Here is an 18885-nt window from a genome sequence, read left to right on the forward strand (position 1 = left end):
CTGACGATCACGGTTCAAAGCCAGCCTGCTCAGGAAAGCACATGAGACGCTTATCGCCAATTAATCAGCAAAAAGTCAGAAGTAAAGCTGTGGTTCAAGTTGTGGAGTATCAGCCTCGAGTGAAAAAGCACAAGGACAGTGCTCAAGCCCCTGAGTTCAAGCCCCAGTAGTGGAATACACACAAAAAAGTCAAAAGTTAATCTATATAGTGAAAGAGAGAAAGAAAGAAAGAAAGAAAGAAAGAAAGAAAGAAAGAAAGAAAGAAAGAAAGAAAGAAAGAAAGATTGAACAAATTCAATTGTTATTTAGTGAAGACCCCTAGTGTTAAACCAAAAGAAAGGAAACAAATGTAACTACTCTTAGCAGATTCGTGCCTAAGAAAAAGGCATGAAAAAAATTAAAATGGAAAGGCTTATAAAGCTAGAGCAAGGAGATTCAAACCGAAGAATGCAGGGACCGCAACATTAAGATAGATAAAACAGAATTCAAAGCAAAAAGCATTCACTTAGGGACACAGCCATTTCATCCTGACAAAAGATAAAATCCACAATTCTGCAATGAAAACACAACTGTCATGAATGTCTTTGTGGTGACTAACATAGACTCCAACTGTATAAAAACAAAAAGTGTCACAAATACAAAGAGAAGTGGAAAGAATCCAGTTGAAGAGAGTGCTGCCTACTTTCTGCAGCTTTTGAAAGATCCATGGAGTAAAGATAAATAAGCAACAAGATAAAGTTTTAAAATAGTGGCCCATGCCCGTAAATCCTAGCTACTTTGGAAGGCTGAGACCTGAGGATTAAAGCTCAAGGCCAATTCAAGTAGAAAAGTCCATCAGACTCTTATCTCCAATTAACCACCAAAGAGCCAGACATGGAGCTGTGATTCAAGTGATACAGCAACAGCAGAAAATGATAAGGGACAGCCAAGGCCCTGTGTTCAAACCCCAGCACACGAGTGTACCACACACACACACACACACACACACACACACACACACACACACACACGGGAAAAGCTGTTTCCAACTAAACTCAGCTGATGTATCCAGCTTTGCTGTCTTTTCTTCAGTTCTGAGGCTGGAACCCAAGGTTCTGGACATGCCAAGCAAGCACTCTTACACGTAAGCCTCAGACCCTTTTATTTTGAGTTTTGTTTTCAGGTAAGGTCTCACACTTTTGCCTAGGCAGACCATGGGCCCAAAGCTTCCTATCTACACCTCCCCTAGAACTACAGACAGGGGCCACCTCACTCAATTTATTTTTGAGATGGAATCTCATTAATGTTTTATACAGGATCAAACTTCAATCGTCGTCTCCTGAGGAGCAGGGATTACAGACGTGCACAACACACTCCCCCACCCCCCAACTATGCCTGTTTGTTTTGAATAAGACATTTGACAAAAATGTTTGGGTACAGTTGAAATTTGTTCTGGTAACCTTTTCTAACATTCTGTTACTTAAAAATTTATGACAGCAATGAATGATCACAAGCAACTAAGAAGAACTCCATGGAATTTTTTAATGGCCTGCTAAATTACACTTAGATCGAAGGAAGGAAACTTTTAGAACTAAAACGGTAATGGTAGAACTTTTAGAAAAGCATTACAAGCCAGATGCCAGTGGCTCACACCTGGAACCCTCACTACTCAGGAGGCTAAGGTCTGAGGATCATGGTTCGAAGCCAGCCCAGATAGGAAAATTGTCTCAAATTAACTACCAAAAACCAGAAATAGAGGCATGGCTCAAGTGGCAGAGCCCCAGCCTGGGATAAGACCCAGGCCCTGAGTTCAAGCCCTAGCAATGGCCCACACATGGAAGGAAGGAAGGATTTCAAAAAACATAGGGTATGGCCAAAGTAGTGCTCAGAGGCAAACTCATAGTATTAAATGCATTCATTCTTTTTAAGTATGAAAGCAAAACATGTAAACATTCAAGAAGGAAGGTCAAAAGAAAGCAAGCATGTACTAGCAAATATAATGAAACAGAACTGATAAATGAAAGACTGCTGAATCTTTAGGTTGGAGGGAGGATTAAGGGAACCAGGAAACAACCCAGATGTTGACCATCTGGACTGAAAAGCGGGGAGAGAAGATGAAGCTGTCCGAGCGTGGGGCCTGGTATCCCAAACAGATCTCATTGACTGAGTATGGTGGTTCATGCTTATCAACTCAGCCACTTGTGAAGCCGGGACCAAGAATGAAGGTTCAAGGTCAGCTTGAACAAAAAGTTAACAAGACCCAATGTCAGCAAAGGAGCCAGTGTGGCGGTATGAGCCTGTAATTCCAGCTATGCAAGAGGCCAGAGATAGGAATATCCTCAGGGCAGGCCAGGTCCAGTAAAAAATGTAAGACCTTAATTAAAATATAACCTAAAAGGGGCCGGGAGTTTGGCCTAGTGGTTAAAGTGCTTGCCTAGCATGCACGAAGACCCGGGTTCGATTCCTCGGTACCACATGCATAGAAAAAAGCTGGAAGTGGTGCTGAGGCTCAAGTGGTTGAGCTCTAGCCTTGACAGTGTCCAAGGACAGTGCTCAGGCCCTGAGCTCAAGCCCAGGACTGGCAAAAAAATTAAAAAATAAAAAAATATATATATATAACCTAAAAGCAAAAAGGACACACACACACACACACACACACACACACACACACACACACACACACACGATAGTCTGCTCTCTCTAGAAAGCATTCTTCCCAGAGCCCTGTCACATCTTCCCCCAGCAGACCTGAGCACGGTGAAGCAGGAACAATAGTAAGGAAACATAAGGTACAAGATGAGGGAAGGACGAAAAACTCTAAAATACTATGTTAAATATTATGCAAATACATTTGAAACTCTTAAGGGAAATTTGGCTTTCTATAAAACATAAATCACTGAAAAGTGACTCAAGAAGCGGTGCCTGGAAACTGGCTATGGTGGTGAAATCCCAACTCTCGAGACACAGGAGGATGGTGAGTTACAGACTGACCTCGGCTATACAGCAAAACTGTGAGTCAGAAGAAAGAAAGGGAAGAGAAACAAGAGGAAGAAGAAGGGGGAAGAGGAGGAGGAGGAGGAGGAGGAGAAGGAGGAGGAGGAGGAGGAGGAGGAGGAGGAGGAGGAGGAGGAGGAAGGCAAGCATCAAAGCTACATTTCCTCTGCTTTTCAAAAGCACCTCCTCCTCCCCTCGGATGTCAGAACGATGCCCCTTTCTGGTCGTTTAGGTCTTGATTCCAATGCCAGCCATCACAAACATCTCCCCAGCTGTCCTACCTCAAGCTCCACCCTCCAGAGCTTCCCTTCCTTTCCTAGCACTGAAGTTTAGAGGAAATTACTGGTTTATCTGTTTCCATACTTAGTCCTTCTCTCTACTGGAGGTAAACTCCCGCAGACAGGGGCCTGGTATATCTAGTTAACTGATCGTTGCTAATAAACACAAGAAAAAAGAAAGAAAGGAAGAAAGAAAGAAAGAAAGAAAGAAAGAAAGAAAGAAAGAAAGAAAGAAAGAAAGGAAGGAAGGAAGGAAGGAAGGGAGGAAGGAAGGAGAAAGAGAGAGAGCGAGAGCGAGAGCAAGAGCAAGAGCGAGAGAGTCCAGAAAATCTGCCCAAATCCTCTTACTACAAGGGAGGATGAAGTCTTTGCAGATGGAAAGAACTAGAACATCACTCAGTGCCCAGATGGGCAGGGAGGGCGGGTCTGCCTCTCACCACCGTGCATGCCAAGGGCATAGACTCCCTCTGAAGCCCGGGTGCCTGGAATGGCTCTGAATTCAGCAGCATCTGGGGCCGTGGGGACAGGGTCACTGAATGCCACCTCTGACCCCCCCCCCGTCCCCATCCAGGGTCAGCTCTAGAAGGCGGTGGCCTTCGTGGGGGTCATCAGCCTCTGATTCCCATCTTCCCTCTCTCTGGTCCTTGTCAGGAAAGCAGGGTTAAACCAGGGCACTGGGCTCCAGCCCCAGCTCTGGAATGGCCGAGGGGTGATTTTTAAAGCCGCTTTCCCAGCTAGGCACTGGCCAGGTTGCACACCTGCGACCCTAGCAGCTCAGGAAGCTGAAATGGGAGGATCATAGTCCAGAGCCAGCCGGGACCAGAAAGTCCAAGAGACTCTTATTTCCATTGAACCAGCAACAACGCCGCAAGCGGAGTTGTGGGTCAAGTGGTAGAGCCTCAAACAAACACAAGGCAAGCAAGAGCCTGAGGTTGTGGGTTCGAGCCCCAACCCTGGCACAAGAAGAAGGGGAAGGGGGAGGAGGGGAAGGAGGGGGAAGAGGAGGAGGAGGAAGAGCAGCAACTCAGGGCAAGAGTACCAACAGTCCCAAGCCACCGTCTTCTTGTGTCCTTACTCGCATGCTGGCCTTGTCAGCACTGGGGAACCAACTGCCAACAACACAGATGAAAACCAACCTGCCCCACCCCAGAAATGGTGGGCATCAAACACCGAATGAGTGAATGAATGAATGAATGAATGGTGAATGGCATTGCTGAAAGGTACAGGTGGCAGCCAAGGCTTCAGATCAAAGCCCAGCAAAGGCCCCTAGGCCGGAGGGGCAGGACATCTGGGGGGGTTGCTGGGGGGGCCGCTGACCGTGTGGGGATCTGAGGGCACCTCAGAACCACCTGGGGCAGAAGGAGGACGGAGGCAGAGGCAGAGAGGATGAGGCTGGAGTCCCTCCACACACAGCAGGAACACTGGGCAAGAGGCCGGGCCCAGCCTGGCACTCCACACACACCCCCATGGGAAATGGTACCTCACACCCCAGCACTGCCCCTTCCCGGAGTCTCTGGGGTAGTGGTGAAGCCCCACTGTGCCCGGCCCACGGGGATCCCATGTTGGTCTTTTGACTTCACTACTGATTCCCCAACCAGGACCCACCCTGGACTCCTCTTTCCCTCCACTCAGCCTCACAAGCCCCCCAAGACCCTGATCCCCCCCTACACACACACACACACACACACACACACGCCATCCTTCCAAGCCAGGCATTTCCCGAACCCACACACACAACCACACCCCATCCTGCCTTCCCCCCAGGCCTCAGCTCAGCTCCCCCTCTCTCCACACCCCCAGAGAGCCCACCTCACCACCACCCCTCCCCACTGGGACGCTGCCACGCCCCTAAAGCCCGCAGAGAAATCCACTCTGCAGGGAGGGTTTCGTGACAGAGGTTTCTTTGTGCCAGGGGCTGGGGACAGAACAGGGCTGCTCAGGACAGAGACAGGGCTTCCTCCTCCCCGTGTGGGAGAGGGGCTTTAGGAGGATTTTCCTGCAACCCTGAGACTCAGAGAGGGGAGAAGCACACTTCTGAGGGGAGGGGGAAGGTGTCACAAATTGGGGGTGCAATTAAATCCCGAAAAAGGAGAGCAAGCAGGATTCCCGGTCCATGTTGTTGGGATGTTGTTGTTGTTGATTATTTTTTTTTTCTCCTTCCCTTTGGAGGAAAAAGAATAAAATGGTCACAGAACCCAGAAGACAGGTTGTCATGGTAACAAAAGTTTGAGGCCAGGTACTTTCTGACACCCTTTCGGAGACTCGGTGGTGTAGACAGGATTCTGGGGTGTGGTGCAGTCAGCCATGCGAAACGCCCACGCTGCCTCAGACCTCCCCAAATTTCTTAGCAGCCACGACAGCCTGATAACTAGTCTCCAGACTCCAAGGAAGAGAATTGAGATTGTGTGTGTGTGTGTGTGTGTGTGTGTGTGTGTGTGTGTGTGTGTGTGTTTCTCAGAAGGATCATTTCCAGCCAACAGTGACCAAAAGATCTTGAGGGAAGGGGTGCCAGGCACGCCATGTTTGGGCCTCTTGAGGCCTGGGGGGGGGGGTTGGTCCTCTCTGCTCAGCAACCTCTTCCCCCCACCCCAAATATCCTCTTCTCCAGTCCCCAGCTCCCAGATCTGTTTCCCAGCATGTCTCTTTGATTCCTTTCCATCCCCCTAAAAGACACTTTAGGCTCCCTTGTCTAAATAAATAAATACCCTCAATTTCCTCACCTGAAAAAGGGGGGCTCCCCACATGTGGGTACTGGCCTGAGTTTAACAAGATGAGGCAGATGCCATGGTGACTCAAACCTGTCACCCAGCTACTTGAATAGCAGGAGCTGGGGGTAATGTGTGACGCCAGCCTGGGTATGAAAGAAGCTGCTGAGACTCCTTCTCAAGGCAAGGCTCTTGTGGTGGCCACAGCCTTTAATCCCAGCTTACAGGGAAAGAAAGCACCGTGGGGGGGTGCAGTGGCCTGGGTCTGTCATCCTGTAGCACAAGACAGCACAAGGAGGATGTCAAGGGAGACTACCTCAAAATCAACCAGTACGCGAAGGGGCTGGAGGGACGGAGCAAGTGGTAGAACACCTACCTGCCTCGCAAGCAAAGGACCCGAGTTCAAGCCCCCAGTGTCCTCCACACACACAAAAGAAAAGACTCTTTCCAAGTGAGAGGTTCAGGATCTGGGGCTTGGAAGGAGATGAATACGGATGTTAGCCTACATGGTTCTTAACGACACGTCCACGGACTGTTTAAAATCCAGTGCCTAGGCTTGAGCATTGGCCCAGCTGTAAATGTCCAGAGGCTGGGGGAGTGGGGGGGGGGGGCTCAGGTGGCAGCCTGGGCTGGAGGGGGGAGGGGAGGAGGGAGGGCAGGACAGCTGACACTGGTGCAAGGGGCCTGGTCTCTTGAAGCCTGGCGCTGGGGGAGAGGGGGTACAGCTGTACCATAGCAGAGTGTGGGAAAAGGAGGTAGGCTGTGTTTTAACCAAAAAGGCAGTAACTTTCTTTTCCCCAGATGCGAGTTTGATTGGGGGGGGGAGAATCGATGGAGGCGGGAGCTGTTTCAACACCTGTGCTTTAGACCAACAGCCCATGTGGCTAAGAGAAAGAAAGTCACGGGAAAGTTGGGGTAGGAGGGAGGCAGAGCCGGTGCCACCCCAAGGCCCCATTTCTCATCCGCATACTGGCATTCTTGTACTACAAATATGGACTGAAGACCTACTAGGTGGCAGGCGCTATCCAGAAGTGAGTGGAGTGGGGGGCGAAGCAGCGACGCTGCCCCACTCAGCCACCATGGGGGTGGCACCACACACGGGGGGGGGGGACAGGCTGTGCCAGCCATGGTGAGACAGCCCAGGGGTGAGATCTGAGGATAGGGAGACCTCACCTCCAAAAGAGAGGAGTGGGGGCACAGACCCTCCCCAGCCGGGTCGGAGGCTGACTGCACAGGCACCCACTCCTTTCACCCCAATGCCTAAGTGGGCTGAGGTGCCATGCGCAGCCCGTACCCGGTGAGGCCAGGGGCGCAGGCAGGCAGGGGGCCCCCGCGCGGCCGCGGAGCCCCGGAGGCAGGCCGGCACCCCAGCCCTTCCTGCCCGGCCCGGGGAGCGGAGCAGGCAGGGGAAGGCGTGAGCTCTGCTTGCGGGAGAGGCCACCCCTCCCCGCGTCCCCATTTTTTCTCCCCCGCCGCGCGCCTGGGTCCCCAGGCTCTCCCGGGTGAGGGTCCCGGAACGCGGGGCTGCCGGGTTTCAGGGGTGCACCCCGGGGTTCCCAGAGCCGGGATGGAGATGCGGGGCGGGGAGGGGGGGATGCAGGGCGGACGGTGGAGAGGCCCGACGGGGCGGAGGGCGCCCGACGGGGAGAGGGGCGCACGGACTTCCGCGGGCCGCCGGGGCGGGGGCGGCTCGGGGGCGCGGAGTCCCCGGCGGGGGGCCCCCCACCCCATACACACACCCCCCGCCGCCGTCCCAGCCAGGACCCTCCCGGGGACGCCGCCGCCGCACTCACCGAGCCCGCCCGGCTCCTCCTCGCACGAGAACCAGATGCCGGCGTGGAAGCGGCGGAGCAGGAAGCGGTCGTCGCCCGTCTCCCAGCTGTACGGCGCCCCCGGGGGCCCGGGGCCCGCGGCCTCGGCGGGCGCGGCGGTGCCGTTGGCCGTGGCGTTGGCGCCCGGGTCGGGGCAGCGGGCGCCGCCGCCCTGGCCGCAGCCCGGCTTGGGCACCCGGCGCGCGCCCTGGCACCAGTGCGTGGTGAGGAAGGCGGTGGAGGCGAAGAGCAGCGCCAGCAGGTTCAGGGCCACGGCCAGGAGCGCCCGGCCGCGGCGGCTCGTCCTCATGCCGCCCGCCCGGCAGGGGCTCCGGGCGCGCGAAGTTGGCGGCCGGCGCCCGCCGCACCCCCGCGGGGCTCCTCGGGAGGGGGGCGCCCCGGGCGATCGGCGGGCTCGGCGCGGCTCCCCGCCCCCTCCCTGGGCCCCGGCGCGGGGGGCGCACGGCGGCGGCGGCGGCGGCGGCCGAGGGGACCCCGCGCGCCCGGAGCCCCGAGCCGGCGAGCGAGCCGGCGAGCGCGAGTGCGCCTGGCCGCGGCGGGGAGACGCGCGCCCCGCGGCGGGGAGACACCTGCCGGCGGCCCGCGACACCGCGGCGCCCGCCCGCCCGCCCGCACGGGGAGAGGGGGCCGCCCCACGCCGGCGCGGGCGGCGGGGGCCCCGGGGGGACCGACGCCCCCAGGGACAGACGGGGACGCACGCACGGGAAGAACCCGGGGCAGCCCCCACACACACCCGCCCAGGATCCCAGAGCCAGGGACACAGCCGGACCCAGCCGCCCCAGGCCCCGGCCCACGGGACCTTGGACCTGGGACCTCTAGGTCACTTCCAGCCTCCCCCCTCCCTCAAAAAGCATGAAACGGTCATCCGAGCGCCCTAGGAGAGCTTGAGAGAGCAAGGAGGACAGCAAAGGGTGGGGGGCGCCCAGACAGGGTGGTATGCACAGGCTGACCCCACCCCTGAAATCCTGAACAGCAGGACCCAAGGAGGTCCAGAACAGGAGGGGCAGGTGAGCCCCCAACAGAGCATGCCAGCCTGGAATCTGTAAGGAGAAGGAGAGGGCAAAGAGGGTGACTGAGAAGGTCAGGAAAATGTGGGGGTTCCACTAGCTAGGTCTGGGGAAGTCACTTACTGTCTCAGAGATCATATATGTTAAAAAACGAAAAGGGGAGGTAGAAAGGCCCACGTGACTTAGCTCTATTCACCATGCTTGTCCAAAACATTTGGCATACAGTAGGTGCTCAATAAGCACCAAGCCACTAGTGTTAACACTTGGACCATGTCGTGGAAGCCACTCAAAGCCAACCTCTTCAAGATATCTTGGTGCAAACCAAGGGTTGCCCACCTTCGGGCATCCACCCTCGTCCCCACCTCCTTCCTCTGAGCTCACAGGCCCAGGGTGTGTGTAACGATTAATTGCACGTTGATTGCAAGAGCTAATTTGAATTCTGCCCAAGCTTGAGCACAGTCTCCAGCTACCCCCAGCTCGCCGCGTGGTAGGTTTTTGCAGAATTCAAGGTTAACAGACTCCGAACTGCCTTCCTCCTGTGGGGGTGCTGGAAGCCCTGTTAGCTGCTGCCGCTTGCCTGGGGGTAGGAGAGAGGGAGGTATTATGGGCTGGAGCTAGCATGAAGGATGGTCAGGGGTCCCCACACTTGCTTATTAGAGGAGCCCTTTGCTGGCTCCCAGCAACAGCTGTCCAACTATTTCGAGGAGGTTCTGTCTCGTGATGGTGGCATCCGAGGATACCGGTTGACAGAGGAGATCTATCATGGCCAAAGAGCTACAAGGAAGCCACCAGCGCTTTTCACAAGCATGCAATATTTATCCTTCCAGTGTCTGGGCACATTGCAAACCAGTTGGTCCCTTGGAAGTGGGTTTCATGTTGCTCTTTTCAGACTCTGAGGCTGTGACTGGCATAGCATGGCGCAGAAATCAGAGCCCTTTGAGCCTCGGAACTCTTGTCCAGAGGGTTCAAAGCCAGGACCACCCAAGCAAAACAGGTCTCACAGGGCACACAGGCCCAGAGGGCCTGACATCTAAAGAGCCCAAGCGTTCTCTGAGCAGCCACTGTGTTGAACCCAAAATAAAACACAAACTACTGACATCTATGCCAGGCAGAGCTGGGTTGCTAGAGACTCCCGCCTGTAATCCTCATTACTGAGGAGGCTAAGATCTGAAGATTGAGGTTCGAATCCAGCCTGGGCAGGAAACTCCAGGAGACTCTTATCTCCAAATAACCACCAAAAAAAAAAAAAAAAAAAAAAAAAAGCCCAAAATGGAGCTGTGGCTCAAGTGGTAGAGTACTCACACTGAGCACAAATGCTGAGTGACAGCACCCTGTCCCTGAGTTCAAGCTCCAGGACTAGCACATGCATGCACAGAAAAGAATAGAGTAAAACGTGCAAGGGCTAGGAGTAAAAGAAAGCAGGATGGGACTGGGAAGGTAGCTTAGTGGTGGAGTGCTTACCTAGCCTGTGTGGCCCGCTGTGGGAAAAACAAAGCCACGGTGTGAGCCAGGGCCAGAGCCTAAGCCATCAGAGATGTGATGGAGAAGAGATACAAATTAGAAGCCACTGCAGGGTCTCTGGTACTTACTGAGAAAAGCAGGAGCCTGCAGAGGGTCTGGGCAGAAGGAAGCCACGTCTACCTGAGTGTAGAAGAGGTGATGCTTACTTGAATGGCTGCAAGATCTACAGGGTGGGGAAGAAATTCAAACTCAGATTTTGTGCCTGACCCTAGAGCAGAGGGGTGAAGATGCCACCACTAGGGGATGCCACGTTTTTTTGTTTTTGTTTTTTCAGTCAGTGCTTGAAATGCATGCAAACCCACCAGCGAGAGCATTTGCCTAGGGTATGGGTGCTTTTATCCTGGGTGATCAGGGTTGTAGTGACCTTGGGTACCAGGTTGACCTTGACCCTGGGACTGATGGGAACAAATGAGATTTGTTTCCAAAACAGGAAATTAGGGCTCAAGGTCCCGCCTCCACTGCCATTGACCAAGGAGAATGCCGAAGGCTTCTTTAACCACACTGCTAGTCCTGATTTTCTCCATCCGGATCCCTGGCCTGCTTCTGCTGATGGACAGGCCAGCCCAGCTCGCCTCTGCCCAATCACCTGTTAAATTTTCATGAGACGCCGACATTCAACGATCATGAGATTAGACATAAGAATCTTGACATCAGTTTCTCTTACAAGATCAAATTTCTGCCAAGCCCTGGGCCTGCGTTTTTACAGATTGACAGATAGCACCAATAACCACGGTGCCACCAGCCCCTTCCGATATTAAGGACAATTGTCAGGTTACTGGAGGGGGTTTGAAATTCAGAACTTGGAGCCAAGGCCTCAGATACTTTCCATAAAAGCAATCTAGGGTCCTAGCCAGGCATCAGTGAGTGGCTCACACCTGTAATCTTGGGAAGCAGAGATTCGATGGAGGGTCCAGGCCATTCAGACACAAACTGAGAGACCCCAAAACAACACACAAAATAACAAAACCACACCATCTTTGGTGCTAAAAAGCAAGTCCGTCTCAGTGTCAGAAGAGTAGCTGGAGAGACCTTAAGGGGGACTTTTCGGGGGGCTATTCACCCAGGTGTGTTCAGTTCATGGAATCTATTAGAACTATACAGTTAGTGCACCTTTTTTTTTTTTTTGGACATTCCACAAGTTTGCCAGAAAAAAAAAAACTGTTGCTATTAATAATGGCATTGGTGCTTTCCAGGAAATACGAACAGGCTTCCCCGGGACTGGTCCCCAGTGTATTTCACGTTCCATTTCTCCACAAAGTCGGCCCCACAAAGACATCCCCTGCTTTCTGCCCGCCCCCTCCCCAATCACTTCCTGCTACGTGAAGCTTCCAACCGGAGTCTCCCCAGCCCTCGGGCTTCCTAATGATAGGAAGAGATTAGCAATTTCCAGTTTATCGAGGAGGCTTTTTAAACAACGGCTCCCATGGTAGCTAAGCTTCATGCTTATTTCCCTTCTTTGCTTAAATCTCACTTTCTGGGGACTAGGGGAGGTGGCAGGAATAGTGGGGGGAATCTCTGAGCAATTAATGTTGTCCTGAGTTGGGGGTGGTGGGGGGCTGCAGCTCTGGGGAAGAGAAGCAGTTTTGGCAGACAGTGAGCAACTGGAACTTTCCAGCCTCTCTGCTTGTTGGAGTCCTGGCCAGAGCCCAGAGTCTAGTGCATGCCAGGCAGATGCTCTGCCACCAAGCTGTACCTTGTAACCAGGTGAACCCCTGACCTGTGCCAGAGTGTCGTGGACAAGCCAGGCCAGGCCACACCTTCATGGGTTTCTGTTCTACTGGGAAGATGGTAATAAATGCGGTGATAGGGAAGAAATACCATTCTTATAGATGAGATATATGGGGGGGGGTGTGCAGGAGGGAACGAGGAGAGACACTGGAACTGGGAGGAAGTAGAGGATGCCCCAAGGTCAAGAGTAAAAGTACCAGTCCTCGCTGAGCTCACACCTGTAACCCTAGCTACTCAGGAGGCTGAGATCTGAGCATGGACAAGAAAGTCCATGAGACTCTCATCTCTGATGAACCACTCAAAAGCCAAAAGTGGTGGTGTGGCTCAAGTGGTAGAGCATGAGCCTTGAGATTAAAAAAAAAAAAAAACCCAAAGGATAGCACTCAGGCCCTGAGTTCCATCCCCACTATCGGCTCACAAGAATGAGTATCAGGCCTGCCTCCCCCAAATGTGGCTACTCCTCTGGATGAATCTATTTCTCCTTCTCTGTCTCTGTTTTTCCATCTATAAAATAGGCACAGGGAAAGGGGTGAGGACACACACTGAGATTTCCACACACTGCCCCATTCTATCACGTGTGGTCCTCCAGGGTTTACGGGGAAATGAGGAAACAAGGCTGGTGACAGCAGGACTGTCGGACAGAAGGATGGGTCCCGTGAAGAGACACGGCTGGGAGTGAGAGCCTCGGAACCAGGCCACAGGGCTTTGGATTGACTCAGAAGGCTACGGGGAGCCAGTGACCTGCCAGGCGGGTCTGAGGAGGAATTCAGAGACGCATGCCCAGGCCACAGCCAAGGACTTAGGGAAGAGAAAGAACCTCAGCCTCCAGACACAGCTGACTTCAGAGAAAACAGTCTAGCGACACGTGTGCAACTGCACAGCTGCTGAGACTGCCTCAGTGGCCTGGATCGTGTGGATGTTGGAGGCAGAAGGAGGGGAGGTGGGGACTGGGATGGAGGAGGGAGGGGTCTGGGATAGAGGGAGGGGAGACTGGGATGAGAGGCAGGGTCTGGAATGGATGTCGATTTGGCACTGCCTGCCTGTGAATCAGGCACAGAGGCCAGAAAAGGTGGATCTGAACATCCAGTCTTCCGAGGTCTGCTAAGGAAACCGAAGCTCCAGGAGAAGCCAAGGCAAAGGTCAGAGCCCAGGGTCATCCTCAGTCCCCTTGACCTTCTATGACCCATTTCTGGCAGGTTAGCCACAGAGTTAAGGCTAAAATCCCACTGTTGAACATGGTCTTTGGGGGTCACAGGGGTTTTGCTCCTTGTCCCCCCTTAATCAGTAGGGCTTTCCTTAGTCCTCGGGATCTTTAGGTGCTTTGTTTTGCCCTTGTGCTGGGAAGGCCGAGGAGGCTTGATTTTGGTGACAAAGGACGCCCCTTCCTCCCCCCATTTCTGGTAGTTTGCAAAGCTCTGGTTTGTTTCCCTCTGCTGCCCCCTAGAGGCCAAGAGCGGAGGCGCCCGCTTCTGGCAACAGCCTTCAAAGGCAGGGGCGACAGAGGAAAGGAAACTGAGGCTGCAGCTCCAGGACTACGACTTCAATCTCAGCAGCCTGGAAGCCTTGACCTCGCCGCCATCCTCGAGAAGGGTCCTGTGAGGGATCAGCCTCAGGTGTGTCTTTATGACATGGAAAGAAATTTGCTCGCTAGCCTTGAGCACAAGGAGGTTCAGGGACAATGCCCAGGCCCTGAGTTTAAGCCTGGCAAAAACTAAACCAATAAATAAAGGCAGGTAGTGGGTGTTCCCTGGCTGGTGGGCTGACCTTGGGGTCTCCCTCTATAAGTGGAAAAGCTGTGGCTTTACGCAGATCCACCCAGTTTGAATCCTGGTTCTTCTCTTGGTAACCATTTCCTCTCTCTCAGCCTTGATTTGGCAGTTTGGTCAATGGGATAATAGTTTCCTTTGCTTCACGGGGCTGTTGGGAAGCTTGTAGGAACTGCTTTCAACCAGCCCTAAGACTCCATGAGTGTTGCTTAGGGATTTACACAAAAGGTGGGGAGGCTCAGAACACAGCTATGGGCTTCTTACTTCCTGTGTGTTTATCACCTACTGCTGCGTGACAAACATTTCAAATGCCGTAGTTGAAAACAGCAACTTTCCTGGTCATGAGTTTGGGCCTAGCAGAGAGTTTCTGGCTCAGAATCTCTCCTGGTGGGGCTTGAAGGGCTGGAGGGTCTTCTTCCCAGGGAGCTGTCACTGGTATCCTTCTATTGTGCTGTCTTGGACTGGGTCCTTACAGTCCGATTGTTGGAGTTGACTGCAAACAATCCCCAGAGGTAAGCAGGGTCAATGTGTCCAGCCAGGCCGCTGGACCGTGTGCCACTCTGGGTGGCTGCGTGAAGCTCCTAAAGCCAGCGTTTTATATTCCTGGGCCCAGTGCTCAGGGGCCAGCAATGAGAGGGTGCCAGGCAGGGTTAGGATGGCATTGCTACCCCCTGACTAAATTGAATCATGAAATTTTTATTAAGGGATAAAGTTTCCAACACAACAAGACAATGTGATTCTGAGCATCTCATTAAGAGCAAATCCCACTCATCAGAGCTGTGGATTGTGATAGCAGGATGAGACAGGAAGGACGCAGGACCTGGGGGAGGGCCTGTCCAGGTCCCCGAGGACACAGTGCTGGGCCAGCCCAGCCCCCACAGCCTCATCACTGCACTGCGGGCTCCTCCACCATCCCCCCCGTTGCACCCACTTCTGTCAGACACGAGCGCAGGCGCCCAGCCACCCCTGTGGGAGGAAGCTGTGTGGCTTTGTTCCTTCAGGAAACTCAAATGTCACCTTCTTGTGCCTTGTGGCTGAAGGTGACAGGATCTTCTGGTCTCCTTGAGAGGGCCAATGTGGCTGGACCAGATGTGGCATGGTCTTGGTCTGGCAGTTGGAGACAACGCTGAGGTTCTTTGGGTGTGGGGTGTTATTTACATCGTCACCAGAATCATCCTGATGATGTCATCCTAATGATGTCACAATCAGTTGCAAAGGAGAGTCCTGGATGAATGCTGTAGATTAGATCATTTGAACTGTCCCCTAGAAACTCACTTCTTTTTTCCTTTGGACCAGTCCTGGGGCTTGAACTCAGGGCCTGGGCACTGTCCTTGGGCTTTCTCAAGATTAGAGCTCTAGCACTCGAGGCACAGCACCACTTCTGGCTTTTTCTATGTATGTGGTATTGAGGAATTGAACTTTATTTTGTGTTTCTTTTTTCTTTTGTGCTGAAAATTTAGCTCACTAATTATAATATAGGGTTGGGATTTGTTTTTGTAGGAATGGAATCTGAGTTCTGGGTAGATACCTGCCACGGAGCTATCTTGCTGATTCAAAATACTTATTATTCTACTTCCCAATATTAATGAAAAGATGATTTACTGAGCTGTGATTGCAGATGGAGCTCTAATCTTTTTCAAGGGCTTTGGGCTTTGTTGACCCTGCTGTGTTGTAAAGTGACTTGAAATTCTCTTGCAGTCATAGTGCAAGGCACCACACTGATAGGTAATCAGACATTTGCGTTTTCTTGTTGTTGTTTTTTATCTTATCAAACTTTGCATTTTATGGGTTTTGATATTAAATTGGTTTAGGATTGTTTTAGTAGGCTAGATGCAATGCAGCTTTCACTTAACTCTTCTTAACCTCTGCTTCACATTTTTATTCCTCTACTTAAAAAAAAAACAACAGTTGATAAACATCTCAACAGAATAAATGGCTCCATTGTTTACCATCACTAAGATATGGCGTCAACCCAGATGACCCTCGGTGGACAAATGGATCAAAAAAATGTGATACATAAGCACAATACAACTCTGCTTCCATCAGAAAGAATGGCATCACTCCATTTGTAAGGAAATGGAAAGACTCGAGGAAATATATATATATATATATATATATATATGCAAAGTAACCCAGACCCAAAGAAACATAGGCTGCATGGATTCTCTCACTTGTAATAATTAGAATGTGCCTACAAAACTACAAGTAAACCCAATGGATAGTAAAAGACAAATAATTACACCTGGACACGATCAGTAAACAGCAATCTAAACATTCACGCAATGAAAATAAAGGAAGATGTTCTTAGGAGGGGATGGTAAGGGCTCAATAACTATGTTCATATAGTCATATGAAATGGTGCTTATCAAAATGAATTCCAAACATGGGAACAACAGGGTTTTATTTAGTTATTTTTATTGCCCTGTGTAGTTTTTCCCCCTTTGGTTTATTCCCTTTTTTTTTTTTAATAATTTCTGTACCCTTTGTCTTGTATATAAGTTTATCTGATTTTCAAGGGGAAGGGGAAGCACAGTAACAGTGAACCAATTCAGCAGTCAGACTCACTGCACACTATGTTGGAAGGAAGTAGAGCTGGGAAGGGAAAACTTGGGAGAAAATGAGGGAGGAGGTGATGCTGTTCACAAGAAACAGTACTCATGACCTGACTGGTGTAACTGTAACCCCTCTGTGCATCACCTTCACAATTAAAAACTAATGAAAGGGGAAGAGTAAGTGCTGTTTAACGAGGAAAAAAAATTTAAGGCAAACTTTCTCTTAGCATCAACTTTGTAGAGATATAGAAACAGGTATACTTGGGGCTGTGTATGGTGGCTCACACCTGTATTCCCAGCTATCTGGAGGTGAAGAGCTAAAGGATCATGGTTCAACCAATAAGCCTGCCTGGTTTACCTCTGTAATCTAAGCTATGTAAGAGACATTGTAGGATCATGGCTGAAGCCTGGCCTCCAGGGAAAAACTGTGAGATCCTACCCTAAAAATTACAACAAAAAGGACTGGAGGTGTGGCTCCACGAGAGTACCTGCCGAGTGAATGTGAGGCCCTGAGTTCAAACCCTAGTGAACAGGTATGGCTTATGCATAGGAGTCAAGGCAGAGTCTCTGTTTAATTAGTTCTCCCCACCCCCCCCTCACACATACACACACACACACACACACACACACACACACACACACACACACACACACAATTATTGCCATGCAAAGCACCTGGCAGCTCTGTAATCTTTGTTTTCTCTTGAGGGCAAGGACTGTGTGTTGACTGCCCGTGCCAAGCATTTTGTGTATGTGCCGATACTAGGACTTGAACTCAAGACCTGGGTACAATCCTTTAGCTTTTCACTCAAGGCTAGCACTTAACCGCACCTCCCCTTCCAACTTTTTGGTCAGTAATTGAGTTTAAGATTCTCCTGGACTTCCTGCCCAGCTGGCTTCAAACCTCAGTCCTCCAGGTCTGAGTCTCCTGTGTAACCAGCATTTTACAGGCGTGTGCCAACAGCATCCGTCCTGTTGATCTTCGGTCCCCAAATCAGGAAGCATGTGTTTTGCAGGGCAGGAATCCCTGCTTGATTGGGAAGGGGGCCTGTAGAAAGCAAGCCTGAGCTGGCCTTCTGTGATCAGGAAGATGCGGCTGTTTTGGGAAATGTCACAGTAAAGATTTTTAATGGGCTCTTAGAAACTGTTTGGTAAAACACACAGCCCAGCTGGGCCCAAGTAACTAATGGCAGGCAAGAAGCCTGGCGTCCCTGCCTCTGTCTCTGAGTCTCTCTCCTGCAGTCACCTCAGACTTCATGACTGCTAACAGTTCATGACAAGGGACTCAAGCCATCTCCAAAGAAGGAACAGCCAGGCCCCAGGACTGATCACCCATACTCACATAAAATGAGGGCAGTTACCTACAGAAGGCTGCAGCCTGCGGCAAAGGGAATCTCAGCTCCAAGAATCACATTGCTCCCCCTCCAGGGTTGACAGCCCTAACAACTTCCCCAGAATGCCTTGCAGAACCACAGCTGAGCTAATGACCAGCCAGGCCATGCTGTGGTCCAGATTGATGAATAACTCTGCACACCCGGCTCTAGTCCTTCCTCTTTAATTAGACCTACTTACTAAACTTGGCTCACATCTGTACTTGAAAGATGGGCTAACATGCAGACCTGCAGTGCACCCATGCTGGGTTAATAAACCCTCACCCTCTGTCCTCCATCACCTCCTCTGCTTGGGAGTTAAAAGCAGGATGATCAGGCAGGTCTGATAATCTTGTGTCACCCGGGGTTGGGCCTCTGGCCTAGGACTCTGGTGACAAAGTTCCAGGGCACCTCAGCAGGCCTTGGCCAGGTGGGCCAGAGAAGTCTAAGAGCCTCCAAGCACCGGGTGTTCCCTCCAGCAGCCACCAGATGTTGTAGGAACCGCTATAGACATGACATGACCACAGGAGGCCAGAGGCATTGAGGGTACGTGCTGGAAGGCTCACAAACCCACCCACTGAAACCCAGCACTCGGGAGGCAGAGACAGAAGGATCCTCTGGCTATGAAGACCCTGTCTCGAAAGAAAAGGGAAAAAAAAGGCTTAGCAGATACTTATTTTTCTCTGTTTTATTTACCTACAAAAGCACATATATTACTTCCATGCTAAAGATAAAGGAGATAAAAAAAATGAAGCTTTGTGTGTGTTTCTCCATTTCCAACTTCTTGGTGGTCGATTAGAGATGGGTCTCATGGTCTTTCCTGCTCAGGCTGGCCTTGTAGCTCAAGCCTCAGATAAGAGTCTTGGGGGATTTTTCTTGGGGGTTGGCTTTGAACAGTGATCCTCAGATCTCAGCTCCCGAGTACCTAGTTATGGTAACAGGCACCAGCCAGTGGCACTTGGTGTGAGCTTATTCTTAAAAAGAAAATCTGGCCACCTATGTCAGGCACCAGTTTTGTTAAATTATGAATTTTCTTAACTTTTCCCCACCTAAGCTGCTGTCACCCTTCAGTCCTCTAGGGAGTTCGAGGCCGACTCTGGTCACCTTGGAGACTTAGAGGTGCTGCTGTGTGCCCTGGCAGCCAGCCAGATCC

The 18885-nt window shown here is 51.6% G+C and overlaps 1 protein-coding gene across 1 annotated transcript in view; it reads right to left on the reverse strand.

Annotated features, from left to right (window-relative positions):
• The window catches only part of Gsg1l (GSG1 like), a 77258-nt gene extending 69075 nt beyond the window's left edge, over window positions 1-8183 (reverse strand). The window contains exon 1 of the mRNA XM_090357704.1: window positions 7750-8183. Within this exon, the coding sequence (XP_090213830.1) occupies window positions 7750-8077 (328 nt within the window). The 5' untranslated portion in view covers window positions 8078-8183. The remainder of the gene's footprint in view (window positions 1-7749) is intronic.
• Window positions 8184-18885: the final 10702 nt, after the last annotated feature.

Source organism: Megascapheus bottae, chromosome 25 (assembly GCF_031878675.1).
Source record: "Megascapheus bottae isolate mThoBot1 chromosome 25, mThoBot2.hap1, whole genome shotgun sequence".
NCBI classification, from domain to species: Eukaryota; Metazoa; Chordata; class Mammalia; order Rodentia; family Geomyidae; genus Megascapheus; species Megascapheus bottae.